Source organism: Thunnus albacares, chromosome 22 (assembly GCF_914725855.1).
Source record: "Thunnus albacares chromosome 22, fThuAlb1.1, whole genome shotgun sequence".
Lineage (NCBI taxonomy): Eukaryota > Metazoa > Chordata > Actinopteri > Scombriformes > Scombridae > Thunnus > Thunnus albacares.
Genome location: NC_058127.1, coordinates 2,286,707 through 2,314,174, shown reverse-complemented (window position 1 = coordinate 2,314,174; position 27,468 = coordinate 2,286,707). Strand labels below are relative to the sequence as shown.

General features: G+C 36.5%; 1 protein-coding gene across 1 annotated transcript; it reads left to right on the top strand.

Moving 5' to 3' along the window:
• Window positions 1-249: 249 nt before the first annotated feature.
• Window positions 250-26,637, top strand: cfi (complement factor I). The gene is made up of 34 exons (XM_044342455.1): window positions 250-629; window positions 1,228-1,307; window positions 1,402-1,555; window positions 1,684-1,747; window positions 1,846-2,005; window positions 3,236-3,426; window positions 3,520-3,627; window positions 5,270-5,383; window positions 6,860-6,895; window positions 7,112-7,132; window positions 8,502-8,641; window positions 8,779-8,882; window positions 9,590-9,643; window positions 9,748-9,852; window positions 10,704-10,879; window positions 11,619-11,720; window positions 12,171-12,319; window positions 13,873-13,938; window positions 18,520-18,626; window positions 19,061-19,214; window positions 19,546-19,606; window positions 19,704-19,857; window positions 20,097-20,299; window positions 20,949-21,053; window positions 21,129-21,251; window positions 21,660-21,713; window positions 21,802-21,822; window positions 22,523-22,665; window positions 22,933-23,036; window positions 24,056-24,160; window positions 24,272-24,447; window positions 25,043-25,144; window positions 25,236-25,384; window positions 26,403-26,637. Exons 1-34 carry the CDS (start codon window positions 564-566, stop codon window positions 26,469-26,471), a joined length of 3,720 nt encoding a protein of 1,239 aa, XP_044198390.1. The 5' UTR covers window positions 250-563; the 3' UTR covers window positions 26,472-26,637.
• The last annotated feature ends 831 nt before the right edge of the window (window positions 26,638-27,468 follow it).

Genomic DNA, 27,468 nt, shown 5'->3' with positions numbered 1-27,468 from the left:
ACATAATTGACCGCACCACTCATGCACTAAAACAGGCAAATCACCAATAGAAAGTTACATTTAGCTAAATATTAGTTTGAGATAGAAATTGTTTGTGATGGGACAAAGATATTAGCTTGAATCTGAGACTTGTAGTCTGCTTATTTAGAGTTTCTTAAAGGCTGAAGTGGGTAAAAGTTAGCACTCTGCTTTTCTATCAACATTCCTTTACTAAACCCAAACAGCCTCAACTCAGGGCTAACATTTATTCTCATTTCTAATGTCTGTACAAATTAATGGACATGTTAACAATAGTACACTATTTTAACTGTATTTAATTCATAACAATGTGCTTTAATATGTCAGAGCACAGTGTGTGTCCACATTGACAAGACAAGCTAATAATTGATTGGTGACATCATCAGCTAGTAGAGTAAATATCAGACCTCGTCAGTCTGTCAGATAAATTAGTCCATTAGAGACAAAACCGTCTCTGTTTGTTCCTTCAGTATAAAAGTTCATTTCTGATATCTGTCTCTCAGAGGAGAATAAGGGTATTTTTTTGATGAGAAGGAGATAAAAACATGTTTGTGTTTGTCAGGATGTCATCGGCTGGTGTTTCTCTTCTCTTGCTGTTTCACTCTGTCATGGTAAGTTAACACTGTAAATGTAATTAATTGTACAGTATGGTGTATTTCCAGTACATGCACACAACAACCCTATTCTTTGTATGACATTCAAGGCATCTAAACGCTTTCTATTACTTGTTTGAACTATGTTTTACTGTCTTTATCGCTGTTCTTACACCAGAATCATGCAAGTTGAAATACTCCGATCTTATTCTGGAGGTGGACAAAATAACAAATACATTATAATATAAAGTAATCCAAAACATGACCCCAGAGTTTAATGAAAACAAACAAGTGCAACGTTATATGTTTTACATAGGTAGTTGTAGTGTTCATGTTATTGTGTCCACCCCTGAGTATTATAATATATTGTAGTGCTGTACACTGGATGCTCTAACAGGTCAATCTAAATTATCAATTGGTTATCAATTTCTTATATCCAATTTTGGTCAGTTTAGCAATTTATCTATAATTAGATTTTTTTTTAAAAACTACTTAATAAATTATGTATAGTGTCTTTGTTTATTCATTCATTGAATTTAACTTTGTCTCTTGTTGTTGTACCGTAATTCATCTGCATTCTGTTCAAATTCTACTGTATTCTACTTCCTCCTCGCAGGTCTTTGCACAAAGCTCTACTCTTACAGTGACACATAAAACAGACGAGTTTCTGGGACCAGTCGAGTGTCTGGAAAAGAAGTAAGACGTGTCCTCTGATTCTGTCTTTTGTTGATTTGATCTAATGTTTTGTGCACATATTCAACTTGTTCTGTCTTTGTTTCTTATTGGGCAGGTATACTCGTGAATCATGTGACCTTGTGTTTTGTCCTCCATGGCAGTCTTGCATCCAGGGACGTTGTTCCTGTAAACTGCCCTACCAGTGTCCCACAGAGGGTTTGGCCTCAGTATGTAGTCGTGGCAACAAGCAGCTACGCTCCTATTGCCAGGTAACCAAAAGTACTGTACTGTGGCCACTGAGCAAGGCACCAGCACCGCCTGGCTCCAGGGTTAAAATCCCACTGGAGCAGTGTCCAAAATGAACTTTTTGACTCACCTCACTGACTCAATTTTCCAGGCGATGGCGGTTTCCTGTCAGTCCAAGAAACCTGTCATGTCCCACTTTGGAGAAACCTGCACAGGTTTGTTCTTAAAGATAAATTCACTTAGAGGAGTTTTACACTGTAGTGTCCTCGTATATTAGTCATATTTACTGTGACCTTCATCTTTCTCTCTTCAGCGGATGTACCGAAGTTCAGAAGTTCACTAGAGCAAGACACAGGAGTGGTCCGGCTCTTTGTTCCAAGCCCTGGAGGAGGTGGGGAGGAGTTACTGGTGTGTCAGGAGCTGTGGGACATGGCTGCCGCTAATGTGGCCTGCAGGGAGAAAGGACACCCACTGTGAGAGAAGATCTATTAAACAACTTGTAATACACACACAGTATACATACCAGCATGTATAAAGCACATGGAAACTGTAAACACATGGGATAAATACAGGATGTGTTTATCTCATGGCCGCTGATTGGTTGACAGATTAAAATTGAATTTGGAGACATGTCAAACATATATGAGTTTAAAGTATAAAAATGCATTATTTCAGTGTCCAGCTATTATAAGAGATTTTTCAAAATAAGATGGACTAACAGACAGACTTATACTTTAAAATCCACTCACAACTAAACTTTATATACAGTAATTATTTCATCTAGCAGGAACGGAGCTAAATTATATAAAATGTCCCAAAACAACGAACCTTTCCAGCTTCCCAGTTGGCCCAGGAGGTGAGCCATGTGTGTCGGATGCTCACAGGTCGTATTTAAGAATGAAACTATATATTTGTGAGGTGTTTTTAAAGATTCTTCATTAGGAACCAATGTGCTTGGAGCTGAGAGCCACAGACAGAGCAGGGAAGTATTGGGAGGCAGGCTAACACATCGTCGGTTTTGGTTTTTCATGATTTGTTGATGATAAGAAAAATAAATATCACCAGCCTCATCCTTTAACCATAACTCTAAATCATTGGCCATCAGTAGGTTCATAACAACAACAACGCTTGTGCTTTAAGCTACATTACCAGTTAGCTTCATTGTCTTTGGTGGCCTGGACTTGGGGTCTCTGCATGGGTTTATAAAGAGCCAGTATTTCTATTTAATTATCATTTAAGTAATAAAAAATAACCTTGTTTGCTCAGTTCTCAACAAAATCAGATTCAAATGGCCACCAGAGCAAATTACCATTTCCTTTTGTTTCATTCATGCTAGTAGATTTCTGTTTAGGGGGGGGGGGACTTATAAGTCTTGCCAATGTAATTTTCAGTAAAAACAGAAGCTGTGGTAGTGGCTGCTGAGAGCGGTTAACTTTGTCTAATGTCCATCACAGAACTATGTCGATTTACAACAAGTAGTACAGCTGTGAACATCTCATCCGGGCTGTTTTGCCTTTTTTTCTGTCACAATGTAGCCTGATAAGCACAACACTCAACATGTTTCAATCTATGAACAACCAGGATAGATTTGACCATTATGGTGATACTGAATTTTACCTTTATGTGTGTGTGTGTGTGTGTGTGTGTGTGTGTGTGTGTGTGTGTGTGTGTGTGTGTCTGTGTGTGCGTGTGTGTGTGCTCAGCGGTGCGGCAACAGCTGACACCTTGTCTTACACTTCCCTGGCGAGCCACCATAACGACAAACAGTTTCCGGACAGATGTGTGAGCGTCCGTTGCCAAGGTTACGAGAACTCCCTGTCAGAGTGTGTCATCTACGACAAGACCAACATTGACAACATGAATGTTGCCACGGCAACCTGTGTACAACCAGCAGGTTGGTAATTACAGACTCTGTTATGTTTTATACTGTTCTGTCATCAGTGTGACCTTTGTGTTGTGTTTTTGTTTTTGTTTTTTTTTTTGTCAGATGAGGAGTGTGACTTCAGGTGTGTGAACGGGAAGTGTGTGTCTCTGACTCAGACGTGTGACGGAGTTGATGATTGTGGTGACCGCAGTGATGAGATGTGCTGCAAGAGTAAGACAGAAAAACACTCACACACACTTTACACACATCTGTCTATCTAGAAATGCGAAGTCAAAGGCAGCTGGAGTTGCTGTAATAATAACGATAATAACAAAAAGCACATTTCTCAATGCAACAGATGAAAAAACTAAAAAAAGATGCAAGAAATCAAAATATGAAAAACAAATCAGAAAGGATTTTTTCAAAAGAGACAAATCAAAGAGACACCAACTGTTAGTATGACTTTTATCTGACCCTATGTATTTTACTGATTTTGGGTGTTGGACATGTGACATAAACATTCCATAATCTGCAATATGATGAGGTAATATGATATAGTCCTTCTTGGGGGGGACCTTTAAATACAAATAATGGGTTTATGGTCAAGTTTGGAGCTGTTCCAGATGTGGTATGCAATGATACATAATATGTTGTGAGGTAGCTGTCAATCACTTGATCGGAGGGCTCCCAACTGACCTAGTGCCCATGGAAAACCTATGTTATTCATGTGATAAGATACAGATGTGTAACCCTATATAAGTCATGCACTGACAGTGGTACGTTACCCAGACCATCTTTGTACATGGAATGGACCCGATGGCCATCGTCTAATAAACGTCTTCAAAATAAGAACTTCGCCAGCTCTTCCTTTGAACGATATCATCACACATCCTTCCTTTCACCAACAAAAAAAAGTAAATAAATGATCATTAATACTGTAGGTGAGGTTAAAAAGTTTCAGAGGTTATTATATACAGTATGTACATGTCTGAAAATGATGATAGTCTGCGTCATCAGAGAACAATAAAGTGATCATAGGTGTCAACAACTGATGGCAAAACAATATGATCTATAGATAGACCTCACTCACAAATTACATAAAATTACATAAAAAATAAAAATAAATACATAAATAAAAATTTGAGAATTTGTTTTGAATCCTTTTAAGAAAACTGTTATAAGCTCCTTTATATTCCCATTTACATTTATTACATATATATATTATTATTGTTTTCTTTCTTTCTTTAATCCTTTCTTTGATTTTTAGGTACTTTTTCATTTATTTTACTTTATCAAATTTAATTTTCTCTGATTTTCTGTTTTTTGTTCATCTATTTACTTATGTACTATTTTCTATGTAAATTTCTTTCAATATTTAATTACAATATTTTAATTTTTTCTGTTTTTTTTTCTTTCATCCTTTTACTCATTTATTTATTTTTCTGTTCTTTTTTCTTCACTTAAAATTTTCCCATTTTCTTCAGTTTTTGTTTCATTTTTGAATATTTTTTTTCTCTATTTGATTAAATGTTCTAATTTTTTCCTGCTATTTCTTTTTCTATTATTATTTTCTTATTTGTATTTATTCTGTTTAAATGTTCTATTTCTTTATTCCTTCTACTCTAACAGGCAACCAGTAGATAGTTTGTGTGGATGATACTTTGTGTGCACTCAGGCTAGTTTTGGTGTTTTGAATCAGTTGTAGGTGTTTGATCAGGCGTGTGGACAGAGAATTACAGTAATCCAGACGACTGTAAACAAAAGTGTAGATGATGTGATTCTTCACAACACACATACACATAAACCCCTCCCCCCATATATCTCCCCTGTTTGTTTCCCAGTATGAATCAGTGTGTGGGTCTTTATCTGTCAGAATGCAGGGACTGGGCTTTCCGCTGCAGCTCGGGTGTCTGTTTGCCCAAAGAGGCGGTCGGTGACGGACAGATCGACTGTCTGGATGGCGAGGATGAATCAAACAAACACACAGGTACTGAACTCACACACACACACACACTTTTGAAGATACAGATTCATTCACTCCCATTAAAATTTTTGATTTTACAGAATTGAAGTGAGCAGCACATAATGAGGAGAAAACATGTTAAAATGGTCAAAAAAATGGTTCTTTCACAGTTTTGAACAAACACAGACGGCACATTGTTTAAAGGTAGTCTACTGGTTTTATTTTTAAGAAAGTGAAAGAAGAGTATGACACCATTGCCATGGATTCATTGAATTAGCTTTGGGCTACAGCCACGTTTTTAAAAAAATATTTGTTTATGCTTATGGCGTCAGAGTCCCGATTTATAAATTGTGTGGCGAAATACGCTTATTATCGCTTATAGTCTCTTGTTTCTGGGGCAGCTTTGGGTTGCGCCCGACACAGATAAGACCCACAGTGAGGTTAAACCCGTTCTTTGGTGAACTGAACGAAGCTTATTTCAATTAATCAAGACCAGTGCTGAGTCTGTGTTCACTGGGAAAAGGGAGGTTCTGTTATGCTTATGGCTTCAGAGACCTAGGCGCCAATTTACAGATTATGTACATATGGCAAAATACTTTCTGAGTTTTCACTTATTAAGTCATTAACCCGCCTGCTGTCCGGGTCAATTTCGACCCGGGAGGACAACATGTGTCATTATATCCTGATATATATATATATACCCTTAATGGCTTATGGCAGACTGGTATATGTAAAAGTTCAGTCAGAATACTGTTTTTTGATGACAGCACATAATGACACCTCAAAATTGACCCAGGAGGACAACAGGAGGGTTAAGTGTTTAAGTGTTTATTAACATTATCAGATGGGTTTTATTTTCCATCTTATGTACATTCACATGTTTTTATGTTCATTGTATGTCTTTTTTGATGTGAAGCATGTTATTTCTTTTGTTGTAAAGCACTTTGAGCTGCATTTTTTTTGTATGAAAGGTGCTATACAAATAAAGTTATTATTATTATTACATTTTGGCAAATGGTCTCCATTAAAAGTCTGCTGAATCAGCTATTAGCAGTTCCTGTTTGCAGTGTAGCCATGAATGTACAGACAACTATCACTGGATTACTTTGATACTGAAGAGAACTTAAAAATGTGATGATTCGTAGTCAAGTTCTGCAGTTGAAGGGAACATTTCTAAGCAGATTTTGGACGTTTGTCACACTGAATCTAAAAATGTGTTTCCTGTCTGTGTGTTCAGATTAAACTTGAGTTAAGACTCAAAGAAGGAGTTTGAGTTTTGACACAAATTACGCCTCATGTGTCCGTCTGGAGAGTCGAGTGGCATTATGGGAAGTGTAGGATCCAGTGTTTTGTTTTGTTTTATCTTGACCAATACTTGGAACTAAAATTCAGGATATCCGACACTGCCGTTTCTTGAGATTCCCTAAACTGTATCAACTATCTGAGAAAACAGTGTATCTTTTCTTGTAAACATATTTTATTAATTTTCATTCCCCACAGAGCTGGCGACGGTGAACTCTCCTCTCACAAACACAGGTACGTCAGTAACCATGGTAACCCACTGACTGTCATGTAATCCCTGCGTCAAAAACACAGATTGTATCCAAAATCATTCCCTCGTTTATCATTAATCTAAAGCCCTTTTCAGACATGGAAGACGTAACATTGCTGCTTCACTGATCTGTTGAGAGACTTTCATGTTAATGTTGCTTCTGTAATGATGAAGATGATGATCTGTTGTTTTCTTTATAGAGTACATCTCTCCTAAAAATGGTAAGTTGCTCCTCATGCAAATTCCTCATTCTTTTATTTTTTTATTTGGATTCCCAACAAAATGGTCACTAGTCTTCCTGTGGTCCACACAGCAACAGCAGCAATAAAACAATTTAAAATCATATTGATCAATAAAACAAGAAAAAGCTGAACAAGGCAAATTTAAAGTTCAGAAAATAAATGATTTTAATGTGGCATGGAAAATTAATGTAGTTACTAAAAAAAAAATCTAAATAGTGATTTTTATTCAATTATGGCAGAGTAAATGCAAACATAAAATGCACTACTGTATTTATTACAATGTGTATTATATTTCACTTTTTTTAATTTGTATTTATTTGGGCGTTTCATGTTTTATGACCAACATTTTATAGATTTGGGCTTTTATAGGGAACAAAAAAACACATTCAAAGAAATAACTGAAGTACATAAAAAGGAAAGAAATCATGCATATATACCACACATACTGTATATTTAAAGCTGCAACATTTAGTCGATTAATTAATTAATTGATCGACAGAAAATAATCAGCAAAATTTTGATAATGGATCGATCATTTTGGTCATTTCTTAAGCAAAACGTCCAAATGTTTGCTGGTTGCAGCTTCTCAGATGTGAGGATTTGAAGCTTTTCTGTGTCATACATGTTAATAAACTGAATATCTTTGTTATTTTGAACTGTTTGATTGGACAAATTATGACATTTGAAGTCATCAGCATGAGCTGTGAGGAATTAAAACATTGACATCATATAAACAAATTGATTAATCAAGTAAATAATCAGCAGATTAATGAAAATAATCGATAGTTGCTGCCCTATACTGTGTATATATACACATATGCATACATACATCATAACATATGCATTACTCAACCTAATTGATATTTAGGCATTTTAAATATTCCATGACTCTGCAACAAAATTGTTAAAATTAAAATGGTTCTCTGTAGCTGCAACAATTAGTCAATTAATTAGTCAATCAACAGAAAATAATCAGCAACTATTTCGACAAGACAAAATGCAGAAATTCTCTGATTCCAGCTTCTTAAATGTGAATATTTTCTGGTTTCTGACGTCAGGATGTCATCTTGGGCTTTTGGAAACACTGATTTGTCAGACATTTTTCACCATTGTCTGGGATTTCATAGGACAAACAACTAATCAAGTAAAGGTGAAAATAATCATCAGATTAATTGATAATGGAAATGCAGCCATACAACAACCCCTGCCCCAAATAATACGTTTAAAAATCATTTTGAAATTGTTTTTGACTAAAAGAAAATGTCTAATTAATAAATAAAACTGCCAATTAAAATAATAACACTGCCAGTAGTTGCAGTTTAAAAGATGTTTAAGCATGTTTCTGTAGAAACAAGGGTCACCAGATCGCACATGGAGTCCCAGGTGAACTGTGGGGTTCCTAAAACAGCCAGAGACGATATCGAGGAGGAGGAGCTAGTAAGAAGCAGACGCATCAAGAGAGTGGTGGGAGGACAGCCAGCAGCGCCGGTCAGTTAGACACACACCTATATGTCTGTTGAATTTCATGTCATCATCTTTATGGCTCGATACTGATGACTGTGAACACGGTGGAGCTGTTATCTACTGACATCTGGCCAATCAACTGTCTGTTTATCTGTGTGCAGACTCAGATCCAGTGGCAGGTTGCTATAGAGATGAACAGGAGGCTCCAGTGTGGAGGAGCTTATATCGGAGGCTGCTGGGTAATCACCACCGCTCACTGCCTTGAGTAAGACCGAGTAACTTCCATTGGGGAAGGGGCAACATGAACACACATTAACTTTTATTAAGTTATTAAGATGAGAGAAGAAGCTTAATTAACAAGATTAACAAGCAGCAGTGAGTGAGTTGAAAACTTTTTTTGAAAACTTTATATGTATATATATATATATATATATATAATTTAAGGTAAAGAAGCGCTTGTGCAGAAGAGGCAGGAAGCTAAATGAGTTCTCCTCACAAGATCAACAGAATTACCTTACCTAAAAATAATGAGGGGTGAAAAGTAGTAGAGTGATGGTGAAAATAATTTAAAAATTACTATAAATAACTATAAAATTAATAGTGCCTTTGCAATAGTCATTGACAATAATATTCTTTTAACTCTTAACCCTCCTGTTGTCCTCAGGTCAATTTTGACCCGGGAGGACATCAGGTATCATTATGTGCTGTCATCAAAAAAACTGAAATGGTTTTCAAAACAGTATCCTGACTAAACTTTTACATATACCAGTCTGCCAAAATCCATTAACATATTTTCCTCTGATCTCAACTATAGTTAAAATAATTCATAATTTCTTAGTCAGGATACTGTTTTCAAACCATTTCAATTTTTCTGATGACAGCACATAGTGACACATGTTGTCCTCCTGGGTCAAAATTGACCCGAGTACAACAGGAGGGTCAATAAGTCTCTCGCCCTTCTCTCTCTTCCAGGCCCAACCCCTCTCTCTCCATACAAACTCCTGGTCCAGACAGCAAAACCAAAAAGTAACTATCCGTCTATCTACTTCACATTTATCTGTCTAATGTTCTGTGTAGTGAACCCAAATGTTTTAGCTGAAGCTTCTCTCTCGCCTTTCTCTCTCCAATAGGCCTAACGTGGCTGCTTTGATTGTGAAGTTTTCTCTTTGGAAGAGGGCGAAAGCTCAGGACTCAACCGACGTAGTTCCTGTTCAGGACGTCCACATCCACCCCAAGTATGAATACCTGTTTGTGTGCATGTACAGTATGTATTGTGATGATGGGCCCAACATATCTCAGTATTTAACCCAGAAAACGGCAGAATATTAATTAGATTAGGTTAACATAGTACTTTTTGGATAGCACACCGGGCTTAACTGTCAATATGTTGAGTTTTGGCTACTTCACTTTCCAGAGGAATTTACAGCAGGTTGTATGAAATCACTGAAACAAAAATGTTTAAAAGCATTGAAAAAAAGGATATTGATTCAGAGCAGGATGTTTATTTTGATCAGTTACATGTGAACATCATGCATCAAAGAAAACAATTTTGTATTTTTGTATTTTATTTGAATCCTGAATTACAGTTTGATTATTAAAGCAAAAGATGGTCTGATCTGAAGTGAAGTGAAGTTGTAAACCTAGGGAGGTATGAGAACAGATTTATGCTAGCTATTATAAATGACAAAAGAGCTAGACTCTAAATATTTTTTGTACCTGTGAGAGTGATGATATCAGATAAGTAAAGTATAGTTTCGTCAGCATAGAGTGAAATTTGATGAGATGTTCATTTTAAAGTTGCGGATGAAATACTGCTCATAATTATGAGATTACGGCCTAAAAAACAAAGACAAAAACACCAGGGAGAGTAGACAACCCTGTCTGATGGATTGTTGCAGCACTCAGGTGTAACATAGCAAACTCTTGCAGCATTTATTGAAGCAGATATAAGCAGAGAAACATTTTAAAGCATTACTTTAGGTAAAAATGAGATCAATAATATAAACTGTAACTGTAAAACATTAAAGTCACACTAAAACTAACAATAGTACTGTAATGTCTTACTCACCCTCTTATTCAAATAAAGGTACGACCCCAACACCCGTGAGAATGACATAGCTCTGGTGCAGCTGATGAAACTTCCGTTCAGTGACGAGTGTTTGTTGGACAACTCAGCAGTCAGCCCTGTCTGCGTTCCCTGGACCCCCAGGCTCTTTCATCCCAACCATACCTGCACCATCTCTGGATGGGGACAAAATGCAGGTAAAAGAGCCACTGCATCTAATCTACTTCCAAACTTGTAAAGAGTAGAAATCCAAATTCAAATTCAATTCAAGAAATTTATTGGCAAATACAGGTGAGGCTGAGAGGATGTTTGTCATTAGCTTTAGAGGAAGGCAAGTTTTGAAGAAGTAGAAATGTTGACTTGTTGGTGGCTCAAATGGCAATCCATCTAATAGCCGTATTAGATATTTAACTCTAAGTAAATATTTTACTTTAGATAAACATACCAATCAACCAACACTGAGCTGCTAGCATGGCTATAGGTCATATTAGGTGTGAAAAGTTTGGAAGTTAATCCATGTGCCTCAGGGTGATGGTAAAAGTAGAAGATAAAATGAGGAGACATAATGTCACCTTTCTAATTTCTTTAACCTCTTATTTTGTTACTGTTCTTTTTATTATTTAATTCTCATTCTGTCTCTGTGCCTGGTTAAATATATCTCATTGTTATCGTTGTATTTTTGATTATATGTGTTTTTTGATATTGATATGATATTGTTTTATGGTGCAGACCCAGTTGAGAAATTATGAACACTCAGTCTATTATATACAAAGGTTTATGCAACCTGAACTAAACAGGAGAAAGTAAAGAAATGTAAAAATTTTACTGTTGTACTTTTAAAATTTACTAAAATCGAATATGATGGTCAGATCCACTGTAGCTCTGTTCCTTCTCTACCTTCCTTCTGGTACTGATGACTAACTTTTCTGTCTATAGGTGGCAGACTGTCTCAGGTCTTACAGTGGGCCAAAGTTTCCCTAATTGAAGACTGTCACAGATTCTACAATGACCGCATTAAACCTGGCATGATCTGCGCAGGTAGGTGTGGTTGTATCCTGGTGCCTTTAAGTGGAGTTGTGTTCAGTTGTGGTGTTACCATCCAGAATTTGGCCCTCCCAGGAAGAAATCAGCATCAACGCTGTTTTGATGCATGGGCTTACCAGGGCTCAAGCCCTGGTCCCAATGATATCAAGGGGCCCATAAGGCTCAGGAAAAAAATAAAATAAAATTTGCAGGGAGGGAAAAAAAACTCCTGCCTCCTTTCTACGTTTCTTTGTGATGTCTGGATTTAGAGCGAAATTAAATATCACCTAGTGTTTAGTATCTCTGCTGCTCCTAAGATGAAACTGGATGCGCCGTGTTTGTTTTTTGTGGGCCCATCCATAAAAACCAAATGCCCGGCCAGTTACTTTCCTCTGGCGCCGAGACTGGTTGTTTTTAGTGTGTTTACGAAATGAGTCCATTTGAAGTTTGACTTTGTGTTTGCAGGGGATCTGGACGGCACTGTGGACGCCTGTCAGGGGGATAATGGAGGCCCTCTGGTGTGTGAGGATGAACTCGGTGTTTCTTACTTATGGGGCATTGTAAACTGGGGGCAGAGATGTGGCCAGTCGCAATCACCTGGAGTTTATACACAGGTAAAATACGGAAGTGTGGGGGAATAAACCTTCTCTCTTTATGCTTTAATATGTTAAAGGAACAACATCTTGTAAATCATCAACCAAGGCACACTGTCAAAATAACGACTTGCTGTGTTTGAATTCCCCATCAGTCATTGAGGATTGATTTATCCATTGGATGTAACATTGGATCAATCCTGGTGTTGTAGGTGAATCTGTGATCTTTCCTCTAGCGACACCATGACACCAGCTCATACACAAGAAATGTTAAAATCTCACAACAAAGTTGTAATCTCTTTACAATCCTACATACAGTGAAATAGTGTGCCTTTAAACTATTCACAATTAATGCAAATATCTGGAATAGTAATATTAAACTGATGTAGTCTAGTTGTCTAGTTCCCATCAGCCAATTGTATTGTAGTAGTCTCAATCTCATATTCACAGACTCACAGTTTGTCTATGTGCCTCAGCACATATTGCACCCCAGTCATCCAAGGAAATATCCTCCTGTATATCTTCCTTCCAGGCTTTTAGCCGGTCAGGAGAGGATTCAGATGACCAGCATGTCATAAAACAATGAAATACACCCTGTAATATAACATTTATCAGAGATCAATCATTCCATTTCAGAAAGAGGTGGAGGAGTTAATAATTGATTGCAGGATGTAGTTATAAAGCTTCTATTAAGTAATATAAGTATTTTTAAGAAGTGGCTATTGGAAACGTAATCAGATTTTTATCTTGGAACATATCTCCTATTTTAGTTAGACCTTTGATGGCCCAACTCTTCCTGGTTTAAATTGGTCGTTTCCCCAAATTGGACTAAAATGGGACATTAAGTGAGTTTTCTCCTAGCAATTCTCGAATACTGTACCAGAATTTCGTCTCAATCTCGGAAGATTATATTCAATATAAATGGGTTAGATGTTTGCTCCCTAAGCTTTTTAATATTTGTAGAGTACATGTATGTGTAAAGTGTTGGTTTAGGTGTAAGTGAAAGTGATTTGATGTCTATCCATGCTGGGATTGGCTGTGAGAAGTAAGTAAGGAAAAGTAATACATAATAGCGCACAATTGCATGGCCCTGTAGTACCAGTGGAAGTTTGGAAGTTTGAGTCTCCCTCTGTCAAATGGCAAGTATAATAATGTCAATCATAACCTGTGTCGTCTATTATTCCATATAATAATAATAATAAATAATGGGATAATGACAGAGGTAAAGGTATATTTTGAAACAGGTACAATAATATTACAGAAATTGGCATATTAGACCATCTTTCTATTAATTCATAAGAAATGTTAAAATCTATTTGGGAAATTACTATGAAATTTACTGAGCACATTCATGCTTCCCAGAGTTTAAATCCTTTTCATTTTAGGCACTCCATGATGTTTTCCTTAGCGCCACCCTCAGGACAAAATGTCAGCTTTTACATAAAATAACACTTTTATTTATTATTTATTTATTTTATTGACTCTATGACCTTTCCTCATAGGGGGGCATTAGTAGGATTTACAATCTTGTTTTGTAAAGAACTACTTATTAATCATAATCATTTTTCTTCCAGGTTGCTCATTACTTTGAGTGGATCAGACAACAAACCGGCTGGCCTTCTGTGACCAAGTTCAACTCCTAATAACACACTCACATAACAAGCCACATAGGGATTACATTCATATTTTACCTTGTCTTCAGCTGTGTATTGATGTAATTCTAGCTTTCATTTCTCATGTTTTAGGAAATTATTGATTTGTTTCTGACAGTTATTTTAACCATTTGCTCTGGATGTTTTGTGTGGGTTTATTAATGTACATTAATTAAATATTGTGTTGTAATTTTGTAGCATTTAATATACTGTTATTACCTGCTTGATCTTATGTTTGGTTGCATTATTTCTACTGTTAGCATTATTCAGGAAGCAAACTAGTACCTGCAAAGCTGCCAGATAAAAACATGCTTTATCTGAAAGAACAACAGTGACTGTCTCATAATTACTCATAAAAATGGTTGAATTTCATGGAGAAGTGACATTTAGTTTCTCCACACAATCCAGTTCATACCACAGTACAAACATCAGACAGACAGACTGATGTTTAATGTACCATCCAGGTATTCACAATATGAATGTATGCAGATGATGTAGTTTTATTTATTTGTGGAAGTATGAAACAGGGAGTAGCTTAGAAATTAACGGATGCTATGTCAAATATCTGAATGGTACATTGCCTCTTCATTTCACCTAAACATTACCACATCATGTATTTCAGCCATGCTACCAGTATGGCTCTATGGATGGCAATGTTTATCTGTTGGTCTGTCCACCACTTTGGTCCAGACTAAAATATCTCATCAACAATTAGATGGATTTCTATTAAATTTTGAAAAGACATGCATGGTCCCCAGAGGATAAATCCTAATAATTTCAGTGATCCTCTGACTCTTCCTCTAGCGCCACCATGAGGTTAACATGTTGTTCATAGTGAAATATCTTGACGACTATTGGATTAATTGCTATGAAATTTGATACTGACATTCAACAGTAATCTAGTATAAATTCTAATAACCACCACAAGGTTGACATTTTTGTTTTTATTGAAATATCACGACAACTTATGGGTGGGTTGCCGGGAAATTAATAACTTGTCATCTAACATCATCATCAGGAAAAACTTTTTATTGTCCACTTCTTTGGATTATGACCAAGTACCTGCAGAACTTTGTGTCACTAACATGCTAAACCAACATGGTGAACATTTTACCTGTTAAACATCAACATGCTAGCAATGTCAATGTTAGTATGTTAGCATTTAGCTCAAAGCACTAATAATTGCACTAATAATAATCCAGTATGGTTATGGTTGAGTTTTTCACTAACTTTGGACTCATCATGCCTTCCACTGCAAAACACATGTATACAGTGATTCTCTGGTCCCAAGCTGAAGTTTCCATATTAAAACCAACAGACTTACTCTTTAAACAAGCGTTGCTAGTACTTTTTAACAAACCCAATTATTATCACCACTGTCATATCATTCTGAGGTAACTTTTGTTTAGTAAGGAAAGTTTCAAACGGTGTATGGATTTGTGTCACATATTAAAGATCCTCTTCATTAAACTAAACTGTTTCCATGGTAACAGTTGTCCCATTCAGATGCCCACAAATCTGGACAGTCAGTTTTAGATTGTTAGGAAAAAGTGTTGTGGTACATTTCCTTTGTAATATTTTTCATCTACTTTGTCAGTTTTTAGTTGTGTTGGGATTGAAGGTGAAAATTAGCTCTTGTGCTAAACCAACACATTTATGATGTTGTAACAGATTGATAGATGTTGTAAAATTTCAGTATTGCTTTATGTGCATTATCTCCAGTAAATAAACAAATGAATAAATAGTTAAACTCCTAATAACACACTCACATAACAAGCCACATAGGGATTACATTCATATTTTACCTTTGTTTCTGACAGTTATTGAATGAATAAATACACGAACTGACAATGTCATCAATTAGTCATTGCCTTGTCTTGCCAGTTATGACACACAAACACACATTGATTCATCTTATTGATCGTGTGTGTGTGGGTGAGGAAAAACCCAGATACCAGTAACCTGAAACAACAAGAATGAACTTCACAACTGAAACACAAATATGTGTTAGGTTCAAATGTAACTTTGCAGCTGGGAGGTCAGGGGTCTAAGTCAGACTTCCTCCTACAGACACGTGCAGATTAATTATATTGGAAATTAAATGGCCAAGAAAGCAAAGATGTTGATACATAATAATTGCAGCTTTGTGATATTCTCAGTTAAGTATTTTGAAATGCTCTTTTATTGATACAACGTTGAACATTAACTTGTTTTGCTTCCATCCATCTATTTATCCTGTTCAGGGTCGCAGAGGGTTGCAGCTTGTCCCAACATGCAGAAGCCTTTTTTCCAGCATTTTGACACATTTTGACTAGTAGGAACAGCAAAGGTGTTATTACTATGTAGTAAACCTCAATAACTGACTCCTGAATGTATGGCACTCTTGCATTGTTTGCGCAATATTTGTTGTTGTTTTTTAACATATATTTTTAGTTTATATTGTTACATTTGTGTTGGTTGAATTTTTATTGTTTTTGTATAATTTCTTTTTTTAAGTAATATAAGTTATACATTAATAGACCATCTGTTTTTCTTCTTGTATACGTCGGGAGGTCACAGTGGGGAAACATTTCATTGCCATTGGTACGTTTAATGTTTATGTGACCAATAATAAGTAAATGTAAAACCTAACCTAAAATTAACAAGGGCTCTGTTTTAATCAGGTGTCCCTGTGAACCATGATAAGGTGACAGTGAGCAATTCATTCAAGTCATTGGGAAGGTGTGTCCAAACTTTTGACTGGTACTGTATCTCAGACTTTGCTTTTACCATTTACACCTGTAACATGTAAAAAAAAAAAAAAGAAGAAGAAGGACATTAATGTTTATTATAAACACCTGCAGGAAAATGAGTCTCCAGTTCATCTGACTTGCATTTTTCTCATCTGTTGGAGGAAACAAAATGCAGCCAGACAGGTCGGATTCAAACCGCAACCTTCGGCACTGACCACTGAGCCGCCCACATATTTGTGTTTTCCCATATGCACTTAAACAACCCCAGCTCTTTAGTGACTGTTGTGTGACATTTACAGTACATGATCAGTCAGCTGGATGAATCAGGACACAGGCTATGTATACACGTGTGTGTCCACATTGACAAGACAAGCTAATGATTGATTGATCATGTCATCAGTGAAGAGAAGAGATAATCAGTTTGTCAGTCAAACTGCTCACTTACAGAGAGAATGACTAGCTCTGTTTGTATCTGCAGCTCTGCTTCTGCACTGCAAAAATAAATTTTATCATTAGTTTGTTCTTTCTTCCATTAGTAGAGATTAACAATATTTTTTGGCCGAAGGGAGAAAAAGAAGAAAACGTTTTTTGTGAAAAGCCAGTTTGTGTTTGTGTTTGTCAAGATGAGATCCACCAGAGTTTCTCTTCTCTTGGTGTTTCTTTTCGTCTCTCGTTCTGAAACGGTGAGTTGACTCACGTTCTCCTTTACCTTGTTATTTAGAGTGTTCAAAAACATTCCATCACTTTCTTCTTCTGTATTTTTGAAACTTTTAACTGTTTTTATCACTTGTATTATGTAGGATTTCCAATCCAGATCAGTAAGTTTTCAGGAAAAAGATGGTTTGTAGATTGATATTGTGTTGTATGGTTACAGATGGGTGCATGAGCGTAGATTTGGGTATAAAATCTGTCATGTCAATTATAAATACAAATTTTAGTCTCAGTTTTTCAAGAAAATTAGATGTATATGTCTGTTTAAAATCACAGTAAAAATATCCTGTTTTAGGCAGGTTATATCAGCAAATACAGATAGTGGAATATATAGTGAACCTTTTGCATAGTCAGGCTCTTTATGTGTGTATGTGTGTGCATGAGAGAGAAAAGACAGACAGACAGCAAGCACACATATGCAACAGTTTACTTTGGCCGTCTGACAAAATGTGTCCCTACCAAAGTTAAAACCAACACTACGGCCTTGGTTGAGTATACATGTAGTGTTCCAGAATATAATATACTATATTATAGTGGAGCATGGTGATCTGTATATAGTCTGTATATGGTTCAGTGTAGACCATGGAACCACCAACAGTTCTAGGTCAGATGACAACAGAGACCTAGATGAGAGGTTTAGAAAGGTCAGATATGTAAGAAGGGGGCCGACCCATTGACCCATTGCCTTAAAAACAAACAATAAGATTTTAAAATCAATTTTAAACTCCACCGGAAGCCAATGAAGAGAGGCCAGAACTGGAATAATGTGGTCTCTATTATTATTAATGAGTTAATTGTTAATTACTATAAATTAATTTGAAGCTACGTAAGATTTCAATAAAAAGGGTAACTCATTCAAACATACATGATGCAATCAATAAAACACATTGAATGTTGTGATTGAACATTGTGCTCTGAATTGAATATTAAATGAGGTTGTTAATAGTTCCACACTATTTTTCTATCATGAAGAAATGTATTTTTAAAAGTTGCAGAATTTAACAAGTAACAATTCCAAGTACTTTTATCACCTGCATAACAATTACTTTTACAGTAATAAAAAGTTATATATCATCTGCAAAACAAATACTTTTACAGTATGTAACACTTTGTAACACTTTAACAGGACCCAATCCAACAAAGCACCCCCACAGTCATCAGCCCCTACCCTACAACCCCTACAGCGCCTGAGATAGATGAATTTCTGGGTCCAGATGAGTGTCTTGAAAAGAAGTAGGTGCTCCTTACTCTGATTGGCTGGGCTTTTTCCTTCTGCTATTTTCTCTTTTTTAGTTTCTATGACATATTTCCACTTATCCTTTTGTATTCTTACATTCTTTATTACTTATTGTTGCCATTGGTTAGTCAGTAAAGAACCTAAAGGCTGCCTTGTCTGACAAACACTGCTACTGAGTGGTCAGTGCAGCAGAATCAGACAATAAGTAAACGCGTTTGTTTACTAGAACATTGAAGAAGTCTTTATTGTCTTTGTTAAAGTATTCTTCATCCCTGAGAGCTGTTTGTCTCTCACTGAATTTCCATTTCACATCATCTGTAATTCACCAATAATATGTGTGTAAATAAAGTCAAATTAAGGTTTCTCATCCATATGATCTGTATTTATATACATATATTTATATATACATACATATATATACATTTATCAGGTTAACTCGTGCATCATGTGACCTGGTGTTTTGTCCTCCATGGGAACGTTGCATTAATGGACAATGCTCCTGCAAACCGCCCTATCTGTGCCCCACTGAGAATGTCCATCCAGTTTGTGGAAGGAACAGTAGGAACTACCGCTCCTACTGCCAGGTAACTCGTGTGTAGGGTTTGGTATCAACAGCTGGTCTGGAATTGGGGCTAGTCATTTGTAACAGATACATAGTTCTCTAATCTGCTTATCAGTTTCTGAAAATGTATCTACAGTGATGATTTTCGGACCTACTGAGTTCCCATCAGTATATCTCTTTTCAAGAATCAGAACCAGGATTTGATGTGGTATCGATCCTTATTACAGGTGTTCATTCCTGGCAGATTACAATAGGGAAACACATATCATTTGTAAATGTAATTGGTTTTGTAAATGAAACTTGTATCATTTAAGTGCCAAATTTTCTTTTTTCAGTGTTAATATGTTTTCCAGGTGATGGCTGTCTCATGTCGGACCAAGAAACCTACCATGTCCCACTTTGGGGAAAATTGCGGTTTGCACTCATACATTCAGTTCCTTGTGATATTTTTGGTATCACTGTCATATTCCTACTTATTGCCAATATAACCTTTATGTCTCTCTTACCACAGAGGCTCAAGGGTTCCGCAGTTCAATAGAGTCAGACGTAGGAGTGGTCTGGCTCTTTGTTCCTGACACTAAAGGTGGGGAGGATTTACTGGTGTTTGAAACACAGTGGGACATGGCAGCTGCTAATGTGGCCTGCAAGGAGCACGGGAACAAACTGTGAGAGGAGATATATTTACATAATGCAAATGAATAGTGTACTAGCATTTATAAAGTCACAAAAAGTAGACCATAAACTTATAGGATAAATATACATTTACAATAACTGGTAGCCAACAGTAGCTCCATCCAAAATGAAAAAATATACTTTCTAACAACTCCAAAGCTGTCATACTACATTTTGCTAAAGATGTACAGTATACTAACGATGAGCCTTGTGTGCATGCATGTGTGTACAGTGGTGCAATGTCTGTGGGTTCCATGCCATACATCGACTTTGTGGTCCATAACCAATCTAAGGAGGTCCCATACAGTTGTGTTACCATCCGCTGCCAAGGTTTTGAGAATTCTCTGGCTGAATGTGTGATCAGCAGCAAGATACAATGTGACACAATGAAGGTCGCTACTGTAAAGTGTTATGATGAATCACAAGCATCAAAAGGTCAGTAAACACTGATTCTACTCTAGTCTTTTCTATCTGTGCCTTCAGTAGATTGTGTTTACTGCATGCACAAAATAAATCCATATTAACTACCCACTATTTGGGTATTGATGACTGTGTAAAAGTAAAATTCTTGTTACATCAGTCACTTGTGAATAACAACCCAAGATACCTAAAGTCTTCCACTCAGGGGATCTACTTATTTTACCTCTTTTTGTCTGGCGTCAAACATGGTCTTAAACTTTGGGGTATTTATCTTTACCCTGACCCCATCACATATGCTAAAAGCTGGGATGTGGAAGTTCATGGTCCAAATTAAGCCAAAAGGACGCCAGCATTTCTGTGTAAAGGAGATTTTAGATTAGCCTTACCAAACCGGACATTGTCCAGGCATCCTTGATATCTTGTCCGTGAATATGCCAAACAGGAGAGTTTATCTGTGATCATCCAGACTCCTCTGGCTACCTGAGTGTCTGTGATCGTTTAGACTTAACCGTAGGGAGTTTTCATGGACCTATCACATGTCTGGCCTCTCATCTGATACCTGCTTTCCTTGGGCTCCTGATTATTTTGCTTTAAGGACAAATGAGGGACACAAACCTCTCCACTATAATCAGGGTATCATTTTTTTTTTGTCTGTGTGTTTCAGAAGCGCGTAACTTCATGTGTGCTAATGGCAAGCGTGTGTTTCAGAAGCAGACGTGTGACGGAGTTGACCACTGTGGCGACCGCAGTGATGAGATGTGCTGCAAAAGTAAACGAAACACATGGACATAAATGGATTTAATAACATCCCATCTTTCACAATGAGAATTATTATGTGTGTCAGATTGCAGGGATGGTGGTTTCCGCTGCAAAACAGGGGTGTGTGTGCATAAAGATGCAGTTTTTGACGGACAGATGGACTGTCTGGATGGCGACGATGAATCAAAGAAACACATCCCTTCTACAGGCAAGAGATACATACATACTGTCACACAAACATTTTTAAAACAGTTACCCAAACCTCATTTCTTCACAATCAATTCTAGAAATCACTGAAACTTTTGAAGGATTTCTGGTTTGTTTGTTCACCTTCAAAAAAGGTTTAAAAATATGACGAACAGTCTTGATTGTTCCATCAGGCTTCACCTGTTGTCAGCCCAGTCGACCCAACAGACAGACGAAAGCAAAATCATTTCAAAAATGACATTAAAAGTTACATTTTAAAAGTGGTAACATAATGTTGGGGGAGTTTTTCGGGCAATTCTGTCTTTTCTGCATCCTTGAGTATTTGGGTTTCTTTGTTGGTTTTTTTGTTATTGTTTTGTTGTTGTTGTTGTTGTTGTTGTTGTTTTGAATTTTTAATATATTTCCACAGAATCTCCCACAGAATCAAGGGTGTCTGCCCGACGACTCAATCCCTCAGAACCAGGTACTCCCGTAACTGAGTTGTACACAGCAGTGATTATAATGCTGTTGTTGGTGGTGTTGATGACGTTTGTTTTTTTTCTTATTTTCAGATTATATCTCTCCCAAAGAAGGTACGTACCCTCATGATGGACAATAAGTATACTATGTGAGTAGCAGTTGGTGACACTTAGGGATGTCACCTAGTAATATCAGAGGTCGTAGTACACTGTATGGCCAAAGGTACTTTTCTTTGGGGTCTGTTTTTCATGGTCTCATGTGCGCCTCTTAGTTCTGATGAAGAGTAATCTTAAAGGACCAGTGTGTAGGATTTAGTGGCATCTAGCATTGAGGTTGCAGATTGCAACCAACTGAATACTCCTCCCCTCAACCTCGCCCTTCCAAGCCTGTAGGAGAACCTACAGTGGCCACGAAACTTACAAAGGTCCTCTCTAGAGCCAGTGTTTGGTTTGTCAGTTCTGGGCTACCGTAGAAACATGGTGGTGCAACACTGCAAGCTCCATGGTAGTGGACCCTCTCCCTATGTAGATATAAAGGGCTCATTCTAAGGCAACGAAAACACCATGATTCTTATTTTCAGGTGATTATACACTTCTTAAAACATACTCATGAATATTATATTCCATTTCTGCCAATAGACCCCTCTAAATCTTACACACTGGTCCTTTAATGCAAACAGCTTGTTTCTCTCTTTCCTGCACAAAGACACCCCCATAAAGAAATGCTTTTCCCTGTTTGATGTGGAATCAACCAATCACCAGACCAAATCTGATCACAGCTGGATATGAGTTTCAACTATGTGTCTGTGTGTAGAAATAAAGGCTAGCAGAGCGCAACTGGAGTCAAAGTTGTACTGTGGGATTCCCAATGCGGCCACCGTGGACGATGAAGTAGTGGAGGAGCGACGCAGCTCTGGCCGATTCAAGAGAGTGGTGGGAGGAGTCCCAGCCAAACCGGTCAGTTAGAAACACACCTGTTCGTCTCATTACAGTTACCAGTACATCTTTTAAAGCTGCTATCATTATTATCATCACTGTGTATATCAGTGGTTCCCAAACTTGTGAAGGTTTGGGAACCACTGGCTGATATAATATTCCTATGCTGGTGTACTCACAATGTCATGTACGTACATGCTGTTCATTTATTAATATCCCGTAATAAATGGCACATACTGTATTTTTCTTGTAGTTTCAAATATAAAGTGTTCTTGTTTCTTTCCACAGACTCAGATCCAGTGGCAGATTGCTCTGGAGGAAAACAAAAAGATTGACTGTGGAGGAGCTTATATTGGAGGATGCTGGGTCCTCACTGCTGCTCACTGTGTCAGGTAGGGCAAGACTTTGAGGTAGAGGTAAAGTTAGAGGAGGTAAATGATGATGCAGTAGTATTAGTATGAAGTATTAGTGGTTGTACCTTATTGGCCTGAATATAAGACGATCCCCTCTTTTCTTTCTAACCAGTCTTGTTGAGACTTTCTCTGTTTCCTAGAGATACTAAATGAAGAGTCCTTATTCTTGAAGCCTTCAAAAATGAAATAATGCTCCTTCCATGAAAGCAGAATGTAAGTCCCACATTTGTGTAACTGGTCCATCGGTCGCATTTTCACATTTTCTCCTGTTAGGCTCGTGGAAATAATTTTCTCTCACTGTAAGCATTTTTCAGACTGTCTTTTCAAGCTCCTCATCATGACATTGTGTGACGCTGGTAATTCTTTGTTGATGATTCTGCAGTTAAGCCCTCGGGAGATGCTTCCCACTCATTTCTACTCGTCAGGAATTTATTTCCACCGTAGCAGCACGTTAATGAGTCATCACAAACTCCTGAAGGTTAAATTGGGCTAATGTAACTCCACTCAACATTTAGGCTACAAACAACCCATAATGCAACAGATACATAATTGTCTGGTCCTCTAATATAATACAATTTCTAGGAAAAAAAACATTGTCTTATATTTGGGCCAATATTGTAATTGCAGTAGTTGGGTCTTAGAAAATAAAATAGTTGTAATGGCGTTCACAATCATAATAGTACTTGTGGGGATAAAAGTAGTAGCAATGGCAGTTGTAAGCAGTGTATTTTTAGTAGTTAAACATGTATTAACAGTATATAAACATTTAATAAATGGTTTATAACAAACTATAATGTACATACAAGTACATTTTAAGTGTTTGTCAGCAATTATAACTTCTCCCATGAAGACATATTTTATATTATTAAAACTGCATTATAGTGTGTTATAAACCATTTATTAACAGTTTGTATACTGCTAATGAATGCGAAATAGTGGGACTTAAAGTTAAGCGTTACTGTGATGATAATAGTGCCTCACCCATGTCTCTTTACTAGGCCCAACCCTTCCGCATTCATGGTGAAGTTTTCTCTCTGGAAGAAGTCTAAAGCTCAAAACACGACTGACATTGTTCCTGTTGCACAGATTCACATCCACCCAAGGTATCTATCAATTTATCTAAAATCAATCATTACACATACTTTATGTAAACATTAATATTAAAATGATGTCAATAGAATAAGCAAAAGCTACCTTTGAATGATGTCATGCAGGTACAACGCCAGCAACTATGAGAACGACATTGCTCTGGTGGAGCTGAAGAAGCTTCCGTTCAGGGAGGAATGTGTGTTGGACAATCCGGCCATCAGCGCTGTCTGTGTTCCCTGGTCCTCCCAACTCTTTCAACCAAACCACACCTGCAGCATCTCTGGATGGGGACGAAACAGAGGTGTATACATTTTACATGTACATGTCCAGCTTTCATGTCAACCACAAGAAGAACTATAACAATAGCGCAAATGAGCAGGTTATTATACCCAAGACTTCTAGTAAAACTATGTAAAAAAATATGTATACATAATTATAAATATGTATTATTTTTATACATCAAGTGGTATGTTTATAATCAGATTTTCCACTCAGATGCAATATTCAGATTTTTTTTGAAAAATAATTTTGATAATAAGCCCGATCTGTATGTTTATATCATAAAATTGCATTTCATGGAACAAAATTCTTGCCATGTGTCATAATTGTTACAAATCACTACAGTAATCATATGGCAATTATAAGATATAATGTATATGATATATGATAAATTCATCATATTTATTTTGTGGCATGAAATGCACTTAATAGCACTAAAGTTGTGCACAGAATAAATTTTGTTCCAGAAAACATGGATTCAAAATGAATTTTATGGACTATAAGCTGCATAAAAAACTTCATATGTTGCACCATGGGTTATTTATTTTATTTATTTATTTATTTATTTATTTATTATATTTGATTTGATGCTTAAATAACAATGTCTTTGTTCATAGAGGGAAAAGCAGCTCGGGTGTTGCTCTGGGCCAACGTATCCCTCGTGGATGAATGTCAGAAGTACTACAAAGATCGCTTCAAACCGGGCATGATGTGCGCAGGTGAGTGGTTGATGATCTATATATACACTCAAATACACAGCTTTATGAACATTGTACAGGTGTAAATCTGTGTGTGTGTGTGTGTGCGCAGGTGATCTGGCTGGCAGTGTGGACTCCTGTCAGGGGGACAGCGGAGGTCCTCTGGTGTGTGAGGATGAACTCGGTGTTTCTTACCTGTGGGGCATCGTCAGCTGGGGAGAGAGGTGTGGCCAGCCAGGATTCCCTGGAGTTTATACACAGGTAAAATACAGAGAAAAACACCTGTGTACATATATAAATAGGGAAAATACATATACACATATACAATATACACAGAAAAAAAAATCATATATACATAGGAAAATACATGTATACATATGTAAGCATGGAAAATACATGTATAAATGTATATATGCACTGGAAATAAACACAAATATACAGATAAGTAAACCTATATACACAAAATAAATACATTTATACATATGTACATGTATGCACATATGCACAGGAAAAATACATGTATACATGTATAAACAGATAATATACATGTTTATATATACACAGAAAAAGAACACAGTATATACATAGGGAATATATGCATGGGGAAAATATACATATACATGTATACAAATATACAAAGAGACAATACAAGTATATCTATGTACACTGAATAAATACCGTACATGTATACATGTATAAACAGAGAAAATGCATATATACATGCATGCGCAGAGTAAAATACATATTTATAAAAGTTAAACAAACATACACACAGTATATACAGAATACAGGAAATACACAGACACAAATACTTATACAAGTGTAAAATATATGCTGCCATTATAATGGTTTCACATACAGTGTAATACAATATACTTTAAAATATATGATGCACAGCTACTGTAATTGTACTGTTGATTATATATGATTAATAAGGTATAATGTATGTACACTTGTGAGTTTAATAGATGTTCAAGATTTTTCCTCTTGTATATTTATATCTTACTGACACTTTGTATCTAAAATATGAACATTTTATTCATGAACTGTAGAAAGTAAATTCACATAAAAAAAGAAAGTAAACATACACAGAAAATTCACATGGCTTCTTTGCTAATGATTAGCTAATATTTGATCACTTCAATGTCAGATTTCAATTAAATCAAAACAATTATTCATCCAGACAGTAAAATATTATTACAAACAAATTTGTAGCGCAGTTAAATATTACATGGTGACGCTGTGATGATATGAATTCATCTCTCTGCCTCTCTGACAGGTTGCTCAATACTTTGAGTGGATCAGACTTCATACAGGTTGGTCTGCCGTCACCAAGTTCAACTCCTGATGAGCTGACCACACACACACACACACACACACGCACATTTGTACTTATTAATACTCAACTAATCAAAGTTGTGTATTGATTAAAGTAGGATTTCCCCGACATTTCACCTTTACTACGGCTGTGTGATGACGGACACTTTGATTACTGTGAATAAAAGTTTTAATTGTTAAGAGTTGAAGTGTTTTTATTGTGAAAAAAGATTGTCTACATTAAAGGTTCACAATTTTTCAAGTGTCTTATACCAACAGTCAGGAGCACAAATGAACATTAAAGCTGTTTTTCTTGCTGTAATCATTGCTCCTGTTCATACTGACCATTAGAAGATCCCTTCATAATGACCTTACAATGGAAGTGATGGGGGACAAAATCCACAGTCCTCCTTCTGTGCAAAAATGTATTTCAAAGTTTATCTGAAGCTAATATGAAGCTTCAGCATCCAAATGAGTCAAATCAAGTAGATATCTTTCAAAGTTACAGTCTTTTTAGTGCCAAAGTCCCTCTTTTTGTTACTATACTTCCACCTGCAGCTCAACAGGGAAACACAAAGAGGGAATTTGATGCTAAAAAGACTGTAAATGTGTCAGATATCCACTTGATATGACTAACTCAGACTGCTGAAGCTGAATAGAAGCTTCACATCAACTTTGGTAAATGCTTTATTTTACATTACTTTAATTTTATATTAATATCCTGGTAATTTTCAGGTATTTAATGGTTCATTTTCAGGACATTTCACAGACAGGGTGGTGCAATTTGGTACAAAGTGTAAGAAACAACTTTAAAAAGTGTTAAGTTGGTTTAGTTTGTGATTTTTCTTTCACCGACAGAAAGTTTTCAGTGTGTAGATTTATGTGTCACTAACATATCAACTTATTAGATCATTTCATAAAAACTCTATAATGGGTGCAGTTCCTGTATACTATCAAATTTACATCACCCTTTGAAAGAAATATCATAAGAATTAACAGTTATGCAAGCAGCTACTTTTAGGTAATTA